Source organism: Pectinophora gossypiella, chromosome 11 (assembly GCF_024362695.1).
Source record: "Pectinophora gossypiella chromosome 11, ilPecGoss1.1, whole genome shotgun sequence".
Classification (NCBI taxonomy): Eukaryota; Metazoa; Arthropoda; class Insecta; order Lepidoptera; family Gelechiidae; genus Pectinophora; species Pectinophora gossypiella.
This window is the reverse complement of record NC_065414.1, coordinates 9596081-9611257: the sequence shown is the minus strand read 5'-3', so window position 1 is coordinate 9611257 and position 15177 is coordinate 9596081. Positions and strand designations below refer to the sequence as shown.

Genomic DNA, 15177 nt, shown 5'->3' with positions numbered 1-15177 from the left:
AGAGATAATTGCAATACCTACACTAAAGTATATTACGCGCAATGACTAATTCATGTCACGACGTAAAGTAGAAAAGTAGAGCGTTAAGCGTTAATAAATATAAAACGAAATGAAGTTCTCAAGCTGCAGCGGAATAATTAAATCGTAACTTGTTCGAAATAGCTAAAACGCCGCATCGACATGTGAAATAAATTCAGGTTTTGCTAGCGCGACAAACAGTGCACTTAGCGGAGCGGAATGAAAGTGCAATTTGCGGCGTGCGGCTGCGGCGGTGGTGCGGGCGGCGGTGGCCACGCCATATGCATCCAACTACCTCGCGTCACAGGCGCGGTGGGAAATACGTTTTTGTAAAAAATGACCAACTTTCCTCTCTTGGAGTTCCAACGTTTCTACGATTCGTTTTGATCTGCTTTCTTTTTCAACTTCGGAGTCTTTAAAAGAGACGTTAAAGTTTATAATTGAAACTGATAAGTGTAAAATTGCAGCGATAATGTTGGCTGGCCTTACAAATTACCACGATTAGATCTCTAATAGCAATAACACGACGTTAAATCGTGTAATGAACATGCTTAACACTCGTTTTAAATCCATGCATACACGGAACTTTGTGAAATGCAAACAAATTAGTTATTACCTATACGTAGTAACATATTTAGTATACATCAATGGTTATTACTCTTGTATAATATATTAAAAACAGAATTTCGTTGCTATAAAATACGTTTCCGTGTTATACTGCGCATATTACATTATCGCCGAATTTATGCTTTCATAAAACGGTAATAAAATATTGCAATTTATATATACCTAACTCCGCGATGCTATAAAACACATCGCGACGTATACTGCAACAATAACATGTTTAAACTTCGCAATAACTTGATATTTACATTTTAAACACTTTATATTCAGAAGGCTCATTATGTTAATTCGTCCCCGATTCACTGCGAATCTGTGAATAAAATTAATGTGCGTTTAAATGGAAAATACGAGGGCCAATAAACACGGTGGCTCCGTGGCACCGCGATTTATCATTTCGTTTGACCGCGCATATTGTTTGTTGGTTAATTTTATTTGTTACCGTCCACCCACCGGCTTATCGGCTACAATTATAATTGAATTGGAATGTGGAAATGTTTTCGATTCTCTATTTGCCAATATATTTCGCTCACTGAAAGGCGGGGCTACGCGAGTCTGTTTCGCTTCGTTAACTTTAAATTAAACTATTTGTCTTTGTTGACACGATACGACTGCAATCGTTTTAATGAGTAACATGAAAACTATTAGACAAGAAAATAGTGTCTCGTCTCATAATGCTCTTTGCATTATACGTGTTACCAAATCAAAAACGTATAAATATTCATTCTTTAATACTGTCGACATCGGTCAGACTAGTTATGTATGATCAAGACAAATATACGCTCGAATTTGTCAGATCGTAGCTACGCCTTAACAGTTCGACGAATAGGCTAGTTTGCATTGATTACTAACATTATTGAATGTTAATGTTTATTTTATTCAGAGAAATAGATCGCTGAATGACATTATCATCAATAAATTGTCACTATCGTGTTTTATTCAAGTTATGTATGTTGTTCCCGGACGACATAATTTTTGTATCGCCTCGACCGCTAATCTGATATTTATTCATTCTGACTAATGTAGAAATTAACCTCGTATTTTATCGACTTTAATATCGATGCAAATGACTACTTTTATTGAAGATTCAAATCGTTTCTTTCAAAATGATTTCGATTTGAGTATATTTCGCTATACTGAGCTGCTTTTAAAATTTGTAAATCATGTAAAAAATCAATATCATCTTCAATACAATGTGGTTATTTGTGAAACTTCCAAAACTTTCTACTTACAGACTTGATGAGCTCTAATGTTTATCTAGTGTGAAGAATTTTACTACAGAAGGTTTTAAAGCGAAGTCTCATGTTTCAGACGGAGATAGCAAAGCGACTGAACGCAATAATCGCGCAAATTCTGCCGTTCCTGTCTCAAGAACACCAGCAGCAGGTGGCTTCAGCGGTGGAGCGAGCCAAACAGGTCACCATGACTGAACTCAATGCTATCATAGGGGTAAGTCATCACCAGCATACTAACCACAGAGCGATGAGTCAAATTCCCACATCCAAACGTGACAATGTAGCAACATAACGTAAACTCACGACTATATCCCAATTGGGGTAGTCAGAGGTACATCTATCGCAAGACGAAGTAAGTACCCACATCTCGCCGAGCTTTCTGTTAGACCAACGCAATGCGTGGCACATCCTTCCACAAAATTTATGTTCACAGTTCCATCCTATCTAAACTTGCGGTCCGTCCATCCCCTATAGGGACACGGGCGTGAATACAATGTATATACAATTATAATGAGTCGTATCACATTGTCACGTTTGGCTGCTTTCAAATTCAATCGTGTTTTGATCCCTAGCTATGTGTCACTAATCCACTGCTTGAGCTTCTCCCATGACAGTTCGTACAGTCGAAGATACAGCAAGACGATGTGACTCATTATAGTAGTAATAGGCTAGTTACCAACTAGTCAAATCAGTTACTTTTTACTAAACGTCAAAACGCAAAATTACTACGGAATTTGTATGAAAAAGCACACTGTGACGTCTTAGACAAACGTGATAAAATGTCAGACTTATTATTAAGTTTTTCTTGATTAAAATTCGTAAATAAGTTAAATAGAAAAAAGAAAATGTTTTTCATTAGAGTTTTAGGTCTGTCTTTATTTAGTAAACAGAATCTCATAATTTATCTTGAAACTAGTACACGACCCAATTAGATACAAGCGGAAGTATAATAAGAAAACAGTTGCTTTAATCGAAAATAAAATAAAGGCTTTTTGTATTCTACGAGACAATAAGTCTATATATACTGTTAGATAGAAAAGAATCGATCGAACTAATATCGACTGATACATCACTATGCTAGTGAACGTCACAACACTAGCTTACGTAGGTACTTTGACAGATCTAATTCTTAACGCGCATTTAAACTTTAAAAAGTGAAGTGAAACTATTTGTAAAATATTATTGAAATATAATCACTAAATGTGTGAAAATGAACTCGTTCTGTTTAATAGTACTTACTAATCATTTTAGATTTTGATATTTCGTGGAAAGTTCTTATTTATTGTTATTATTTATATGGAATGAAAACACGCCGTCAGCATATTTTCAACCGTTATAAAAATATACCTTTTAGGTAATTTCTAGAAAGTGTCATCTGATTACTTATTAAATGAGCAATCAAAGTATTGACCATCACTGCATTATAGATCGACCACAACATTAGCTGGCAATTATTGTTTTATTGCTCCACACTCCATTATTAATGTTGCCATCAATTATAACGTGTTTTGTATTGTTACACACAATATAGATTGAAATAAAGATTAGTCAGACACCGTTTTTATCGAAAGGTGTGGTCTAATTAAAGGTCGATGTTCCGATGTCGTTTTAAAATGAATGATTCAGTATATTTTTTGAAATTTCAAAATGGGAACGTAACTTGTTGCCTACATAAATAAAATGTTAAAAGGCGACTAAAATAGATTGTTTCGAACCGTTTATTCACGCGTGAAAAGCAGTAGCTAACTTTGTATTGGTAAGGATAGTTGTGCAATGGCGAATAACCGAGCAATGACAGCACCCGGCATGTTTGGACAGATGCCACCGCACGGCACATTACACGCCGAACAAACAAGACGCAAGACACGTGTTCCACTCGCGTGAAATGCTACGCCAAAGATATTTAATTTGTTACTACGAACATGAAACTCACTAAATTAAACACGGCATCCACTTTGAAAGGAACGCTTCGAAGAAATTTGATTTATTATGTCCATGCCTGTGAGCCGACGTCACGATTGTTCCAAAATTGAATCGGTAATTGATACGTTTGATCTTTACGTGTCTATTTGAATCGAATTGCATGAATACTTAAAAGATTAAAGGAATTCCATTTGGTATCTTGTATTATCATTGCAAAATCACTACAAATCCAAAAAGCGTTTAAAAGTTCAAAGCGATTTACACATTGCACCTTTCACAACTTCAAACCCACCCACGCAAACGTTAAAACAAATTGTGTAACCTACACATTAGTCTGAGTATTAATAGATATCTAAATAACTAAATGTGTAAGCGGAAATAGTTATTAGAGCAAGAGCTCGAGTACGTGTAAAGTAAGTTGGTTCTAAAAGCAGAGCTTTCAACAGGTCGAAAGTTCCCCGCCGTTAATTAAACGATCTAAGCCTCGCAAGACGAGTTGGCCGCCCGCCAGCGCACACAAATTGATAAAACTCCACGGACTGGAAGCGGCTCGTTTAGAAAAATATACCTGTCTCACCTCGCACTCTAAACCGCGAATTAACATGTTTTATACACCGACGAAGCGCCCATTTGTCACGTGTGTGGGCGCGCCATTAAATATACACATCTACTAATAACAACACCATTAGCGTTTGCCTTAATTTACATACAACCGCACCTCGACTCGCGAATTAGAATCTGTTCTCAAATTGCAGGCTCTAACTAATTTCGCGGCACACTAATTGTATTTTTTAGCCGGGAGGTGTCGTGAGGACTTCATTGCCGGCTATTATTTCAATAGAGACGGCATTCGCGACCGGCTGCCAAGTCGTTAGTGCGACCTATTCTCGCGATGTGTTAACGGTTGGCGTTTCAAATTGTGAATAGGTCTAAAATAAATCACTTTAAAGATAATGAGGGCGAAAATAAAGTGGTGGTTGTGAGTAGTCGCTCGTCGTAGCGATAGACTCGCGGGCCGCTGGCGGCCGGCCAACTCGATCACAGCGAGCCATCCGATACTGATGTATCCTAATACCAGTTTAAAAACAAACGATACCAATTTAAAGTTTAAATTTAGAGCGTCCAATGTATTTGTAGAGCAGTCAGAATAAATATTTAGTATAGATATTATCGAGTGCAAAATAAACATCGGCCAGACCGACTTTAGCCTGTGCTATCAACGCTCAATTTTGATACAGGAACTTGTAAACAAAGACTAAAATTAAGAAGAACAATATTTTTATACCTACGGTTAATTTATTTGCGTCAAACATAGTTTACAGATACCGTCAATCACTACAAAAAATAAATGTATGCTTATAGCCTTTGGCAATGGATCAACAATCTCATGAATTATTTACACACGTTCCAGCACTTCGATCTTGTTAATACCAGCTCCCATCATAATTAAATGTCTTGGCATTCAAGATGTTAATGCTAATAGCGCCGTTGGCACCGTAAACTATGTTTTATTACTTTCTCGTATTTGTCGAACACGCGTCACCGCCTACGAAACGAAAGCCATTATATGAGAACCCTTCTTATTCCGCGACTACGGACGGAAAACATCGAGAGGATAAAAAGAAAATACCTTAAGACCCCAAAGTATTCGGTGTGGGTTCATCGCCCCCGGGATTTAGGCACCTCGCCTACATGTATAGATTACCGAACAGCCTTCGAGACACCGGCAAAACGCAATATCGCTCTCCCCCTATAAAACACTCTAATTTAAATAAAAAAGCGGCGCCACCTTCCGTATGTCGGTCCTTTTTTTATTACGAACCTTTTTTATTTTCGGGTCAGCTAGGGATCAAAGGAACTCTCCCCTGAGAGTGGCCGCCCTCTCCCTTCTGATTTGCGACGATTCCGCCGAGCGCCGATTTGTGAAGAGGGAATTCTCTTCAAATTGGGGACTGTTTGCCTGCCTATTAAAATCACTTACCGTTGAAGTGTTCGCCCGCGCCTTCGCCCGCGTCGTCGCCCGCAACGCAGCGCGCCGCGCCGTAAACGTCGTGTACCTCAACCTTGTTTACGCCGCTCTCGTTTTTGTTACAATAAATTTTTGTAATTTGAATTCCAGTTCGATTCTTTTTTCTTTTTCACACATAAACAATCGCTTTTTAATAAAGCAATTATTTTGCATCTGTAATGTATCACAAGAGCATCAATAGAGTCGGATGATAAGTAAAACTGTTCGCTATTGTGTAGAGGCAATGTGCGTGAATTCATGACAATAAGGGCGAAGTCGGTTATCGGCAGGCACATCATTTCTCGTTCTGATTTTATTCCGCGTCGGAACCCTGGGGGTGGCACGACCTCCGAGGTAATAGCTTCCAGATGCTTCCCTCTCCTGCTCACCTATGCATGACACAAATGTTCGCATTGAAACAATATTCATCGACCGCGAAATCGATACCACCTCGCGGCGATGACACACCGCCGATCTCAATATCTAATGTTTAATAAAACAACGCGTGATAATTTAAAACGTAACGTTGACATAAGTGTATGACATAAAGAGTACTTATTATGTGTACGTAATTTATGCAACATTATCTCGAGGGATAGGTGCGCAAACACAAGAGCTTGTGCAAATAGAGCGTATCTGTTTCCCCGTCGATGGCTTTATAAACAAGCGAGTCGTGAAAACATTTCTATCTAGTTTACGGGTCCCGCGCCCTCTGATAAAAATTACGGCGGGAATAAATCGGGGTGTGGGTCGAGCGGGGAGGGGAAACATGAATTTGTCATTTTTTCCCAGGCACGTTCGCGGCGGGTGATAAATATTGCATTGCAGGCCCTCGGCGTTTCTTACGCGTCTCCGGGCCGCATTAACGTCTCCCTCGCCGCTTACGCGTAGCTTGTTTTTCAACGCGAGGAAGTGAGTTAGGGCCATTCTGTCGTCGCTTCCAATGAAATTATGTAATCAGTTTTACGACTCATCCGGCTTGCGAGTTTTTCCTATTTTTTGCTTGAGGTCTCTGTCCTATTTGTCAAGTTAAGAACGCGTTTCGTTATGAATAGCAAAGTAAACAATGTTTTTTTCTGTGTTTCCGTAATGGTTTTATAGTAGATGGGTTATTAATAATCTTCTATGTCGGAATGTTTATTTATGTCGGGTGGGTCGTGTTTCTATTGTGAGTGGTGGATGTTTATTGCTTTCCCTTGATCATGCTATTAGAAGCAATTATGTTGAAAGTGTAACATGTGTCGTCGCGCCTCGAGTCTGTACGGCGAGCTAATGGTGCGTGCGCTCCCCTCGGCCCGCCTCCCCCTGATAAACTACCCGCTTTGCAGCTTATGTCGTCGTTTTATGCCTTTTCACGGGCAACCGACTTTAAGAGCAGTCTGTGTAAACAATTGTTAGCAATAATTGCGGAGTTATTACGCATTCGCACGCTCGACTTGCGATCTACTGCAGATGGAGAGTTTATGACTCGAGCCGTTCATTGTCAACGTTTACGAACCGAAACTGTGTACACCCTGCGATTTGATTGAAGTTCTACTTCCATTTCATGGAATTGAGTTATATATAGCTCAGTAAAACACGGTGGTGTTACCACATGTAGCTAGTTTATTATTTTATAATTTATCAATGTAAAAGATCAATTACCGGCTTGTCGAGTGGGTGATGACCATAAAATAAGCGGCCATCGATCTGTCAGGTGAAGCTTATTAAAGTTATGAAATATCTTAATCCGCGGTGCGGGCGGCGGCGGTCGGCGGCCGGCGATCGCTACATAATAGCGCTTAATGCGCCTTAACCGCAAACTAACTGCGCTTAATTATTTAAGTGTGTTAGTGGAAACTTTCCTCTGCATCTCGATAGCTTCCATTAAATCCTAACTAATTGTAGGTTAATGTCTGAGATTACGCGCTTACTTATTTGCTTCTTAGCACCATAATTGCCTAAACAATTAATTCGAGCCCATTAAGCGTTTTTTAATTTTCAAATCGTCAATTCGATACAATAAAATCGTTTGTTTAATTAACACTAAAATGTAATATTACTTAAGGCTCTAATACTGCGCTCAAATGAATTTTAATCGTTTCTACAGAACACGATTTGTGAGTCACTAGTATATTTAGGTCGCAATAAGTCATTTATTTGTTCAGGGGCGGTAACCAAACAAATATTTATTCTGTAACCGAATATGTATTGAACAAAAATGCTTATCGTAAAAAATATCGTTGGGGGAGCGGGGGATTGGGGAAATCTGTAGCGTACTTGGCTCATAGTCGTATAAATGGGGTATAATCCGCGTACTGACAGAAGCAAATGTGCCGTGAAGGCGACCGGGTATTTGTGACTCCTGACTCCACACAAAAGGCATTGCTTGCTGCTTGACTTCATACACACACTATTTATTTATTTATTTCAAATCGGGAAACAAACAGCTTAAATAACAATTTAAAAAATGCAAATAGTTTGTACATTAGCCAATGAAGTCTCCACTTATAACTAATACATGCATCACTGAGAAGTAGACAGAAGCAATAAATAAATTAAGTAAGCAAGCAATACAAAAAAAGAAAGAAAAGTTGATGCTACATCTGTTCCAACGTTTTGTGCTTTAATTTATTGTGCTTAAGATGAAATATGTCAATGCTATTGTATTTATAATTATATTTGCTACAAGTACTAAATATAAAACGGTGCTTTAGGTAATTCGTACTGCAAAAAGGAATAGCAAAAGTGTCAGAATTGGGACGCTGCGACACTTAAACAAAATTTTGTTAACAAAGTAAGGAGAATCGATTGCATTTTTTAATATTTTGTATATATATATATTTTGTATACTATTGCCAAACTACAACGTTAAGCCGTTGAGGGCACGTTAAGCCGTTGGTCCCGGCTATTAGCCATAAAAACACCTCCACCAACCCGCATTGGAGCAGCGTGGTGGAGTATGCTCCATGCCCCCTCCGGTTGATTGAGGGGAGGCCTGTGCCCAGCAGTGGGACGTATATAGGCTGTGTTATGTTTATGTTATATGCCAAACTATAAGCATTCTTACATAAACTCTCAAACTAAGCCTTTTCACCGACGACATTATTTTAAGCATTTTTGATCTTGTGTCAAGTTACAATTACCTACATATACTACCTCCATCACTTTGGTATGCCACAACGTGATGTTTTTGTCGACTGATGGATCCCTATATATTACGAACAACACTACAGAAACACAATACTTAAGTACATAATACTTACCTAGTACCCAGAGATTCGAACCTTTCTCTATTGCGTGGAATAAAGTCTAGGTATACTCCACATATAGACAAGTTAATGTGGTGTGAACGTAGACGCATGGGTACTTCTGCCTCCAGACTTTTCCTCCTCCTGACAGTCGCCGCATGCTCGCTTTCTCATATAAAGTGCCGCAAAACTACAAAAGCTTCGGGAATGTATTGACCCTTCGTTGAAGAAATATCGTAAAGTTGCTGGCGGTTTGATAATCAGTTTTATAGACAGTTTCGTATCTAACAATATTCCACTAGTCACTGTTCATCAAGGCGGAAAACATGATAAATGCAAAGAATGAACCATTATTCTGTTTCTATCGACACATCAGGATGGCCGTTGGCAATAATCGTATAGTTTTACTTCAATCTGATAATCCCAAGCTCCGCGTAACCACAAAAATCTTCTAAGAGATTTGTCTCCATAAAAGTGCGACCCCGTCCCTCCCTCGATAATAAAACGCACGTCGCGTCGTTTGCTGGCGGAAACGAACCCGCCAAGACAATATTCTATAACGTCTAACACAAAACATGTCTTTATAAACCAAGCTAGCTTTATGCCATATGAATAAAATATTTTATATCGAGAACAATCGCCTACAAATCTAAACGCTTTTTAACGTATTGAAAAAATGACTCGCTCCCTTGATGTTCAAACGAAGTTCCACTAAACTTTAATTTGGCTGATAATATAAACAGCAAAGTTCGCGGAGAGATAAGCAAACGGACGGAAAAGTCGTTAGGGGAACGAGTTTTAATCCCGGGAGGCTCCATCGCTATTTAATCACGTCTAAATATGCGCGGTGAAAAAAATATCGCGGCGAGGTATCAGGCGCGTTATTGTCATTCATGACAAGAGGCGGGTGGTGCTGCGGGCGGGCCGGGTGTCTGGGTGTCCGGGTGGCGGGTGGCGGGCGGGGGTCTCGATAGCGTTGTTGCGGGATCACGTCACGCCGTCACGCCGGTGATGCCGGCCGGAGACGCGCCGCTGTATAATTTAGATTCCACGGGAGCCGCAGCCGTCGCGCTGAGTAATTAGGTCTCACCTTAAAACGTTAATAAATTGTCTGCTTTGAATAATTGCCGGCGCACCGCGACTACTGTGGGAGTTCTACGTCATACATCTGCATCACCCGGCGTCTCAGTAATGCGCCGGTCGTTAGTGCTACGGAGACCTTGTTTGCTTTATAGCAGCAGTTCGGAGCGAGTAATTCGCATTATTACAGCGAACAGATGCCTCGCTATCGCGGCAGCTAGATAAAGTGGTTAATTTACTCTCGACGGAGAACGCGAGAACATTTTTATTTGCATAATAAACTCATCGCATTAATCGTGGGAGCGTTCGTTCAAATAGGGAACTACATCTACATAATACGAATTAAAAATCCCCTTTGTAAAAAAGCACTCCAACTAAGTGGCGCTCGCCACCTTTTGACACACAATAAATCACAGCCGTGAGCGGCCAATAAAAAATATGTTCCACCCTCGGCGAAAATCCAATTAATTTTCGGCCGCTAAAAAAAAAGCGTGCCCATCCGAGCGGAAAAAGCTGTGCAAGGTAGGGTGAGACACAGGAGGGAGCGGGCGCGGAGGCGGACGCGGGCAGCGGGCGACACGCGCCGGATCCGGCTATAATAATAACGTTAAACGAGACGAGATAGGAACGGGAAGCTCGGGAATGCGGGAAAAGTGGAAAAAGGGGAATAATGGAGAAGGAGTAATCAATTTCGCTCAGTCGCCGCCGCCGGCGAAACTCTCATTTAAAATTTAAAATATCGCGGCACGAGGGGGCCCGTGGAGGACTTTTTAATTTGGCTCCGTACCGTTTTAAAAATGCACGGAGCTCTGCGGTGACACATCAATTCACTTTGACTGTCGACACTCCAACTATAAAGTGACTGCCTTTATTTAGCTCCGTGTTTTAATGAGATAATTTTGTGCGTGAAAATCCGAATTAGGGTTTATTGGTGGCAATTCAGTCGTTACATTACAATCCTCTTTAGTAAAGTATTTATTTCCAATTAAATGAAAGCCTTGTTAGGTCAGTTCGGCTGTAGAATGTGAATTCCATTAAAAGTTGTGTGGTCCGTTAGATTTCTGTCATACTAATGAAACATTTCTAAAGAGTCCCCTCTTCCCATTACACACCAATTAATTGATCTTATATCATTTAAGTTTACTTTCCGCCAATATGTCACTGATGTTAAGTACATTCTTTGTTACAGCAACAAAGGCCAGACCTGCCGCGGTTGCTGCAACAGATGCACGCCGCGCACCTACCGGCGCACGGGGCGCCGCCCCTGCCTCTGCTCGGCCAGGGTGCTCTGCCCCCGGCAGGCCTCCTCGGGCTCGGAGTACCCCACCACCCGCTCTCAGTGCTCGCCAAGCCACCTGATCTACATCGACCAGACGACAAGGGCAACGGTACGATATATCTAATCACATATTTACTACTTACTTGCAGACTGTACAGGCTTAGGATACATGTTTGCCCAACCAAACCTGACAAATTGTCCAGCATATATGTAAAGTAGCTTTATTACAACTCTGGTCACATTCTTTCTTGACACAAAAACTTAGTTGTAAAATAACTTTTACAAGAGTCGGCTCTGTACCGTCGAGCAAAAAACGGACGCGTAAAAAGTTCGAACGTCTTGTCAGCAGAGGCCAAGTGAAGTTGATCGCACAAAAAATAAAGATCAAATCACAAGTGAGACATAACGGCTCGATACATAAGATGAATATTTTAGAGCTGTCGTGTGTTTGCTCGGCTTGTTTGCCGGCAGCCGCTGGAGACTATTAGTACCTCCCCCGCGCCCGCCGCCGCCCCCTCCCGCCCGCGGCAGACGTCTCCGATCCCACTTCTGTTTCAATATTTACCAGCTTCGAGAGGCTTTTTGAACTCACTGTTTGCGTGTTTTCGGATCGCTGACGGCTACGGCTCTCCCGATATTGCTTTGAGAGTATGAATAAGTCACTTCTTTGAATCGGTGTCTACCTATCCGTATGTTTGGTTAGAATATGTAAACGAAAAGATCGGTGAAAAAATATTTCCCAATAGTCGGCACGGATCACCCTACTAGGAGGTTTATAATTTGGAAGCGGAGTATTATTCATACCATACAAACAAGGGGGTTTCGGCGGCGCGTTTAATCCGGGCGCGGCGGGGACGAGCGCCACAAATGAAAATGTAACACAGAAATGGATTTGGAAGCCGCCCGTCGCTCCGGTTAATTACAAAAGCAAGCGGTAATCTGCGCTCCGGGATGTTCCGGCTTAGCGCCCCCCTGCGCCCGCGCCCCGCCCCACTCCCGCCTAATTTGTGCCATTATCGGTGTACTGATGTAAGAGTTACCGCGCAGATGCTCCCTCCCCCGCCCGCGCTCAATTAATTATTCCTCGCCGGTGTGAGCGTCGCGTGTTTTAGTCAATTAGTAACGTAATTTTGCGGGTGACTTGAGTGTGTGCGGCCGCGGACTGCCGCGTTTTAATGCTACTCAATTATACACACGTGGATTAAAATAAATAACGCACCGAACTAAACGTAAACGTTATTAGGCAGGTAATGTATGCAATGTATATGCATGATTGCGATGTAGTCGGTGCGGACAGCGTGGTTGAATAGCTGGCCAATAATTGAGGCTGTTGCATTTAAATTAATTGTAGCGATGCATGCGGTGCTAATGCGTCTGCAGTATGTAGTACATATGTACCCGGCTTGCATAGTAATAGGATTGCACTGCAATTGCTCACAACTCGGGGCGAAGCAGCGAGGCGTGACGCCTTTGATGTCTGCATACATATCGTACCGAGGGGTTTATCGAATTAATTGCGAATGCAGGAACCATCTTGTTTTAATAACTTTGAAACACTGCTCAACTATATAAATTATACTACAACGAACTCTACGTACTTCAAATAACCATTATCATTAATACGTGGTGTGTAAAAAAGAAAACTTTTTCACATAACATTTATTTACTAAAAGACATCAACGCGCTACTCTTAAACGAATACTTTTGATTAAGTCACACATACACATGTTTGCCTACAGTGTGACCTACATAAGCAAATACCGGTACTAGCATTTCCCGTACAGAGCGAGTGATCAGTAGAAGTGTTCAGGCTAATTCTACCACCCGCCACTTCGCCGAACCCACCAGACAAGATCACAATCGACAGCCAATTTACATTTATCGAGAAACCTATTCCAGCAGGCTATTACTAGCCTGTTAATAAGAATTTATGTACTTAAATACTTATTTATGTAAGCTGTTCTAACTATTCTGAGAAAATTTTGTTCTTAATTTATTGTAACGATCATAAAATACTATATATATTTTAAAACAAAGATTGTTAATAAAACATGCAAACATTTCCCTGTTGGTTGATAGACCAGTCTTAAAATCAATTCTTATTTAATTTAGGAATGCTTTCTAATTCATTACTAATTTAAAAAAAAAAACATAACAATATCGTTTCCCTTCAACTGCAATAACATAAGATTTGAAAAAAAAAAGCAACTGAGTTTTGAAATTCAATACGAAACAGAAATAGGTCACAAATTCCGAGCAATTCCAATTTGAAAATATCATGGTAGTGGCAGGCGGCAGGCGAGGGACGCGACGCCCTGCAATATTCATCGGCCACTTTACACCCGGCCTCTCGACCCCACCATCATACGTAGATGTGTCGGTGTACTGTACACATTTACCCTTGTGGTTTCCGTAGTATCAACTTTTAGGTATAAAATCTCTTTGGACAACGATAAATTTATTTCGGCCAGTATTTAATGTATAATATGTTATTAAAATATTTGTTTTCATTATCAACGATCGACGTCGATAATATCATTTTTATCTTTGTCAAGTAGCATAAAATCCTGTTCTCAGAAAAACAGCTATTTAAATAAGTAAAAATTTAAAATGTTCACGTTCGAAAAACGTAGTAGCAATAAACAAAAACACTTTTGTCCAACAATTGTAAAACAGCGCTAATTTTAGTTTTTGTTACAGGTATCAGTTCAGCAGAGGAGCGACATGTAAGTACGGAATAACTTTTTCCAATTTCGCCTGGGTTGTTAAAATTTCAGCGACAAAAATTTGCTTTGAAAAATTCCAGGGCAGCGGCGTATAGTGGGTTTTCCATTTGGGAATGCGCGGAGAGGAGTGTTGCGCTCGAACACGTTGATTTCATAACACTGCTCTGACTGAAACAAGTGGGCGGTGCAAGTGGCACCCCCACAACGGTAGGGGTGTCAATACATTCGAAACTTTTAAATGTTGAATGCCAACTTCTTTTATTTTATTAAACTTGCAAAAGTGTATTATGTTTAATTACCTTACAACTCTTTTAGCGATCAACTGAGGATTTAGAAAGTTTTCTAAAGTTAACCTAAGCTGTCAGGAACTGTTTTAAGTTATTATTAAACTTTCAGTAATTAAAGCGAAAACATCTTGGGTTTCTTAAACACCGAACACTCTCATTAGTGACCTAATTCTTTAAAGTTTTCATAAAAAAGAGCTTTTAAATAAACAAGGCATATGACAGCCCTAGCATGAAGTGAGCTCGCGACCGAGTGCGTTCGCGAGGTGTTACGAATGTCGGCTATCGTGCTACAGAGGGTGGGTGTAGGGGGTTGAAGGGGGGCTCCCTTGTTGTGCTCGGCTGAACGCAGCGACCGCACAGATGTGCTGCCGTGCACCCGGCGAAATGCATGCGAATCGATACCGTACCCCGCTACTTTATAACATTGTCTTTGTTGCACTAACCTACTTCGGAGCGAGGGATTCTTTCGCAGTCGACGATCCAATTTATTTCAATCTCGCTGTAAATCGATTTGACATCTCGCAAGCTGCTATAATGCGATTTTGGTTTTAGTGCGACACAAGTTAATCAGATAGTCCAGTTTAATGGTATAATAGTAGTAGGTAGTATATCAATACTTCGTTGCTTACTACATATTTATTGAGATTCGTTTTTTTAAAATAAATTACTACTTTTTACAAGTTTCAATTTAAAACACGGTTTCTGTGCTCCGTCATGAATTTATAGAAAAATATCTCCGTATCAAAATGCAGTCTAGCGTAAAATCGAGA

At 40.5% G+C, this 15177-nt stretch overlaps 1 protein-coding gene across 2 annotated transcripts in view; it reads left to right on the top strand.

Moving 5' to 3' along the window:
• Window positions 1-15177, top strand: part of LOC126370536 (protein groucho-like) — a 58006-nt gene that overhangs the window by 26812 nt on the left and 16017 nt on the right. For both annotated transcript variants that reach the window (XM_050015430.1, XM_050015429.1), the window contains exons 5-7: window positions 1951-2088; window positions 11305-11503; window positions 14095-14120. In XM_050015430.1, the coding sequence (XP_049871387.1) occupies window positions 1951-2088; window positions 11305-11503; window positions 14095-14120 (363 nt within the window). The remainder of the gene's footprint in view (window positions 1-1950; window positions 2089-11304; window positions 11504-14094; window positions 14121-15177) is intronic.